The 7,602-nt window shown below is 25.8% G+C and overlaps 1 protein-coding gene across 1 annotated transcript in view; it reads left to right on the forward strand.

The window, feature by feature from the left end:
- Positions 1-480: 480 nt before the first annotated feature.
- LOC108686045 overlaps positions 481-7,602 on the forward strand; it is a 32,277-nt gene continuing 25,155 nt past the window's right edge. The window contains exons 1-8 of the mRNA XM_018191096.1: positions 481-529; positions 1,842-1,927; positions 2,594-2,713; positions 4,416-4,623; positions 4,841-5,316; positions 5,862-6,039; positions 6,121-6,342; positions 6,833-7,062. Coding sequence (XP_018046585.1) covers positions 1,916-1,927; positions 2,594-2,713; positions 4,416-4,623; positions 4,841-5,316; positions 5,862-6,039; positions 6,121-6,342; positions 6,833-7,062 — 1,446 coding nt within the window. The 5' untranslated portion in view covers positions 481-529; positions 1,842-1,915. The remainder of the gene's footprint in view (positions 530-1,841; positions 1,928-2,593; positions 2,714-4,415; positions 4,624-4,840; positions 5,317-5,861; positions 6,040-6,120; positions 6,343-6,832; positions 7,063-7,602) is intronic.

Genomic DNA, 7,602 nt, shown 5'->3' on the forward strand with positions numbered 1-7,602 from the left:
TAACGAAATTTTAAAGAATTATCCTTTAGAAGTATACATGATGTTTATTATATTTTTAACAGACACCAATCAACTTTTAATTGCATAGCATTTGCCAGAAGAATATTTTAATTATATATTACAAAAACTTGTAAGACAAAAAATGGGTAACTAAATTTTATTAAATTATGAAATGGAAAATATATAGAAAAAAATAAATACATAGGATATAAAGCATTGGAAATCCATTTCTGTTATTAATTTCAATAATTCATTTTATACTTTGTTCAGTAATTCATCTAATCTATCTATTTCTCATATCTAAGTTAATATTAGGAAACATCAAATGACCACTATTACGTTGTATTAAGAACAATGGCTCCACAAAATTTATGATTTGTACAGTTGTGCAATGTACATGTCAATTGTACAGTTTTTAGAGAGAGGGATATCTAGAACTATATATGACCTATAGTAATAGATAGATTACAGTAAATAACAGTCGACTTTTGTCTACGTTCATATGTGTTTCGTTCTGTAGTTGTCTATTGTAAGTTCCTCGGAAAGAATAATCTTCACGTAGTGGAAAAGCTGTTCCATCTTTCAAATACAAAATCTTTTTTTTAATGCAATTAAGTTTTATTGATTTTTATAATAATCGATTTTATCGACTTTTATTCAAGTTCAAATGGATATACCGGTTGACTTAGCAATTGAAGACGTTCTGTTAAAATTTTTTTACACGTAAACATATCATTCTATGCATCTATCTGTATTATTTTTGAATTGTTGTTCAGAATAATTTATTTCTTCTAATAAACAAGTGTAGCAATTATTTTTTAATAGTTTTATAGCATATAACGACAATCGTATATTTAAAATATTTTAGTATTTTTCTTCTTATTTAGATATATTATACACCCCAAAAAAATATTGTGCCGATATAAGCGGGGAATTTCTCTTAGCATTTTCTTTAATTATAAGCAAAAAATCTTACATAAATCAGGCGCATATATATTTATAATATGTATTTATCTAAAAATGAGGAAATGTACGTCTCATCATTTTTTAAGAAGGAATATACCAAAATTTTAAATTCACTTCGTTTTCTCCATATAATTTTTTTTTGTCGCTTTTAATAGGTTCGAATAATAATTTTCTTTACTACAAATAATAATCTTTGAATGCAAGTAATAATCTCTGATTAGTGCATTCTTTTATTAATGTGAAATAAATTTTAGAGGACAATTTCAAATAGAAAGTGACCTTGAATATTATGATAGTATTATAGTAATATGAATCAGCATTTGTATGCAACTATCTAATTAGCAGACAATATTTTGAAATATATAATATAAATATCTTACGATATTCGAGATCAAGATCATTTCCTTTTCGAATTTTTTCTCTACTAAAGTTTTATTTGTCATAATATAAAAAAACAAATAAAATTAATATTTTTGAAAAATTTTATTGCTATATGCTAATTAAAATAAAATTTCTTTTAATAATTCTCTATTTATACATCAAATATAATAGAGAACGTCAACACAGTCAAAGTTAGATGTTTTGACTAATATAATATATTCTTTTTAAATCAATTTATTTCAGATTGCGTACAGTTAACTTTTTGGCCTTTCACAATCAGTCTGAAATTGATAAATCTCCTCTAAATTAACAAAACCGGAATTACAAAACCGGAAAAAACTTGTTACGAAAAATATTATCTCAGCCAGGACTTCTCGACTTTTTGTTCTCTATTTATAATTTGATTTATAATTAATTCTATTAATCTCATTATTTTTAAACTGATTTCGATTTATTTCATGCATGATCATACATAGAATTTGTTTATGATGCAGTGATTTGAATCTAAATTCAGTAACATTGATCAACCGCGTTCAGGGTTTCTCCGGCAAAAAATATTTTTGACAAAATGGGTGTAAAGGTAAATATAAAAACGTTCTTTTGCACTTATTCTAGCTATAGATATAACCCTAATTATACACACTGGCGTCCCAGAAATCCTAGTGCAATTTGCTAGGTCAAGATTTTTTCGTGTTTCTGAACTTTCTTTTTTTTTATAAATCTATATATCTCTAAGCTTCTTAATTCTATCGACTTTTACAGATTTGTTCCTTAATCAATTCTCCATTGATTGATAAAAATTAATTTAAATATGTCCATTTTTACGAAGTTACAGTAACAAATATAGATGATAGATATCCTAGGGATCCGAGTATATTTATCAAGAATAGAAAGAAAAAGAGCTGGAATTAATATTCATTGTCAAAATCTTTGATACAAAGCAAATTTTCAATATATTTAAAATTCTTTAAAATTATATATAAAGGAGAGATATATATAAGAGAGAATATTTAATGCTTAGCAGTTGTAACGCTCAATTTTCACAGTGCTACATACTGAAGTACTTTTTTATCAAGGCAGTAGATTCTCGAGTATATACTCAATGCATTGATGAAATATATGCGAGAAAATACATATTAATTAAAGTCAAATTTATCGTCAATGTATGGACTAATGTGAAACATATAACCTAATTACAGAGAGTAAAACAAGCAATTGAAAAAATTTAACTATATGCTGTTCACAGAATTTTATTGTGGAAAATGGTGTTTACAAAGGAGAAGAGACGCATCAGTCGATTAAGTATAAGAGCCTTGGAGAATTAATGTGGGTTAGCATTACAAGTCATGAGGACAAAATTGCACATGTGAGTAGAAGTTTACACGTAATATTAATTTTTATTAATTTGCAAGAAGATATAACTTTTAAAGTTATAAAGTTTTACTAAAAATGAAAAAAAGTTTAAAAGTTTAGAACAATAAAGAGCAAATTAAAACTATATTTGAATTTTAACATTTTCAAAAACATTTGAAAATGTTGTTAAAATAAATTTATAGCATTAATATGCTTTATAGCAGTAATAATATTATATGTATAACAAAAAGTAGCAGATTAAAATTAGCTATTTCTTTATAGAAAAAAAAAATTATTATTTAAGAGTCAACGCGATTAACAATGCGCAAAGAAATTTTAATTAATAGTTAACAAATATGCATATGTACGTTTCAACTCAATTATATAGGTTTTTATCAATGCAAATATAAGCTATTGATAATACATAAATATACCGAATGATAGCGAATAATGTCTTATAATTATGTGTGAACAACGCATGATGTCTTGCCTAATCAATTATTGCAGAAGTTAAAGTTGCGAACAAAAAAGTCCATAAATTAAAAGTATTATATATATATATAAAACAGTGGTCGATTGTTAGATAAACTAATGTATAAACGCCAGTATACAATTAAAATGCCTTCCAAACAATGTATCGTCATCTGATAAGTCATCTCATATAACTATCCGAACAATATGAAAAAACAAGTGCTGATAGTACTCAGTATAAAATAGCGTTACGCTAAATATACATAATGTAATATAAAAAGATGATAAAAAATTTTTTTTAAATATAATATAAAAGATAAAAAAGAGCATTGTGTTGAATACATATAATGTAATATACAAGAGATGAAATATATAAAGCTGAATATAATGTGCTAATTAAAATTAAATAATGTGAAATGTAAAGAATTGAATTATATCGAAAATGACAATCGAGTAATGATGTTATATTACAATATCTTAACTTACATGAGAATGATACGGAGAGATTTTTTTAATGTTACCGTGACAAATGAAAATGATATTAAAGCGAAATAAATTTCTTAACTATGTTGGTTAAGAGTTAAAGCAATAATGACGGAAAAATATATAAACAAATGTTCTTATACTAATAGATCAAGAAACAACATGATTTTTCTGAAAAAATTTTTTTTTCTGAAAATTTTTCTGAAAAATAATTAAAAGGATAATTTTCATATTGTTTGTTTTAGAAAAAAATCATGTTTAAAGAAATGTAAAAGAATTACTTATGTATAATTATATATGAAATTATGCATAATTGTGTATGGATAATTTTTTATACATTTTAAATTGTTTTTTTTTTAAATAAACAATGCGAAAATGATCCTTTTAATTATTTTAATGTTTTCACATTATTATTAATATTTCTATTACACTAAAAAGTAATTTTACAAAAAGAAAAAGAGATGTATAAACATGTATGGACATATTTCATGTATATGATTATACATGTTTATGAATATTTATGTATGTTTATAAATATTCATACATAAACAATTTTTTACCGAGATTTAATTTAAGGACTTTTTAGATCAATGGGATACAAATCCAATGTCAAAATTGACAAATTCAAAATCATGACACTTCTATATAATAATTTTTGCAAAAATACAAATATTTTTCAAGTTTTGACATCCGCTATGTTAATTTTCGTTTATTAATTAAGTCTTGAATTTAAAATTTTATATAATAATAATATTATACAGTTGGACGCACGCACTGATGAAACGTTTACATACGCGGAGTTGCAAGATAAAGCTGTGAGATGCGCTTTATGGTTACAAAAGCAACGAATCAAATGTGGCGACGTTATTAGTGTGTGTACGAGTAATCACCCCAACTCTATAGTGCCCTGTGTTGCAGCGGCATATGTCAATGCAATCTTTAATCCATGGAACGAAGATATGGACTTACGTAAGATTTCTCGATCATATATCAAATATTATATGTTATCTTAAATATTTTTACATATTACATTTGATTAGATAAGTGTATTTTTAATAATAATGAGCGCGAATAAAAATTTTCTATCTTACAATAATTAAACATAATTTTTTCTTATTTATTTATTGATTTATATAGTAATATTTACATAATACTTCTTTATTAATTATGAAGCATTTGTTATCAGCAACTGCATTGCACGTTTTGCAACTGACTACGCCGAAGGTAATTTTCTGCAGCGAGAAATCTGTGGGTGTCATTTTAAAAGCGATGAAAGAGAAAAATTACAATCCCATGGTGGTAATTTTCGGTAATCATGACAGCGCGATTTCATTGTCTGATATCCTGAGGAATTGTAACAATGCGGAAGCTGCAAATTTCCGATATGTTGAGCTTGACGATGTCAAGAAGACGGCATGCATCATGCATTCATCGGGCACGACGGGAATGCCAAAGGGCGTTGAATTGTCTAACCATACTATGTTACTCATGAAGGACAATAGTACCTTGAATATGACAAATGTGCCAACACTTTGGTTCTCATCTCTTTATTGGATCAGCGGAGTAATGCTGAACGTGAAAGCGATTTCGCAGGGTGCCACAGTGATCCTTTATTCACAATTCGACGAGGACATGACTTGCCAATTAATTGAAAAATATAAAGTAATGTTATTTGTCAAAATTTAATTTTTTTTTAAACTTAATTTATTGCATAATTAAAATTTAAATACAATTTCTAATCTTTAAAATTTTTCTGATTTAAAAATAATGGAAAAACAAATTCTGATCTAAATAACTGCCATATTTTAGTCTGCTAATATAGATTTTTTGCTGCAAAATAATTTTTGTAAGTGATGTCAACTAATATAGGTTTTTTTGCGAATTTTATAACAAAATTGAATCAATTCCTTTTAAACAAATTATATTTAATGTATAGTTAAAATAATTCATGATATATTTTGTTATAATAATAATGTTACAAATTTGTCAAAATTGTTCATCGCTCGATGAGATAGGAATGTATCTTTAATATAAGGAGTGTATCTTTGTATGCATTTATTTTGATTTTATTGTTAAGATAAATGTAAATTGCTACTCCGAGGAAATATATTATCGTAATCTTTATATCTATTTGTTACGTTGCATAATTAAATTTAAAAATACAGAAAGTATTAAAATTTAAAAATATAACATTTTTATTTATTCAGGTAGCAGTTTTGTTTCTTAGCTCGAGTATGATAAATCGATTTGTCAGAGCAGGTTACGTAAAGAAATATTCATTAAATTCTTTAAAAGTTATATTAGGTGGTGGTGCAATAATTAAGCCAAAAGTGCAGGAAGAACTAAGACATTGTTTACCACACGTTCAGATATTACAAGGTTATGGTAAATATCATTAGAATGCGATAAAATATTAATATTTAAATTTATGTTATGTATGTTGAAACAATTTTCTTGTGTTATTAGGAATGACAGAAGTCGGTGGTCTTATAACATGTCAATTACCGAATCACAAAGACGGATCTTGTGGGATAGTAGCTAAGAATGTACAAATAAAAATTGTGAATCCTGAAAGCGGGAAAGTACTTGATCCGAATCAATCGGGAGAAATATGGATAAAATCTGCAAGCATGATGAATGGTTATTATAGGAATCCTGAGGCAACAAAAAGTACAATTGATGAAGAAGGTAAATATTATATGCATTATTAATTAACAATAGAAATAAAATTTACGTTCGACTCCCAAATCATTTATCTATCTTGAGAATATTATTTTAAAAAGTTAATTTTTATTTACAGTTTAAAAAATTAATATTAATTTAAATCATAACATTCAAATCATTTGCAGAATATTAATAATAAGTAAGTGCAATAATTAATGCTGTAAAGTATTGTATAAGAGAAAATACAGACAATCCAAGAATCTATAATAATTGTTTCTTTATATAGAAACATTTTTTGAGATCAATCATTCTACTTGGAAACTTATGTTTGAGAAATAAAATTGCATAACAGTCGGAGGATTAAAAAGAAAGAAGAAAGATTAGAAAGAAAGATTAATTATAAGTTAATTAATTGACTAATGCAAACTGAATAAATTCTGTTCCATAAAATCTAAAAGTATATAACTAGTAATAGAAATCTAATATCACGAAAATAAACGTAGAACTCTTTCAGGGTGGCTGCATACAGGTGATATCGGTTATATTGATGAAGATGGAGAATTGTTCATTATTGATAGAATAAAGGAACTCATAAAGTATAGAGGATATCAGATCTCACCCGGAGAAATCGAGGGTGTCTTAATATCACATCCAGCAGTATTAGAAGTTGCAGTAATATCGATACCTCATGCAACAGATGACGAACATCCTCTTGCATATATTACCAAAAAGCCTGGCGCCAAGGTACAATTTTTTATTGTGATAAGTCAGTAGAATACAAATTTACAAAATTAAATGTATCAGTTATATATCTACATTTGTTTGTAACTAATACAAAATGCATCTAGTACATATACAATCCAAATAAGAATAATTGCGAATCCATTTTAAATATTCTAAAAAACATTGTTTAAAAAATATAGTGAATATAGTGAATATAATTCATATTTATAATGATAAAAATTTGTCTTTGCTTGTTTTTGTAGATATGTCAGACAAATATTATATGTCAGACAATGTATATTATATATTTTTTTGATACAGAATAAAAAATATGATTAAATTGTGTTTTTACAGGAGACGGAGCAAGACTTAATAGACTTTGTAGCAAAAAATATGATGGATCACTACAAACTTCGTGCTGGAATTATATTTTTAGATGCTTTTCCGTATACAGGTTCAGGGAAAATTGCAAGGAAAGATTTAAAAGAAATGAGTAAAAAATTATTTTAACGCACTAGTTAATTATACGTCTTAAATATATATATATATATGTATATATAT

Source organism: Atta colombica, unplaced genomic scaffold (genome assembly GCF_001594045.1).
Source record: "Atta colombica isolate Treedump-2 unplaced genomic scaffold, Acol1.0 scaffold163, whole genome shotgun sequence".
NCBI lineage: Eukaryota > Metazoa > Arthropoda > Insecta > Hymenoptera > Formicidae > Atta > Atta colombica.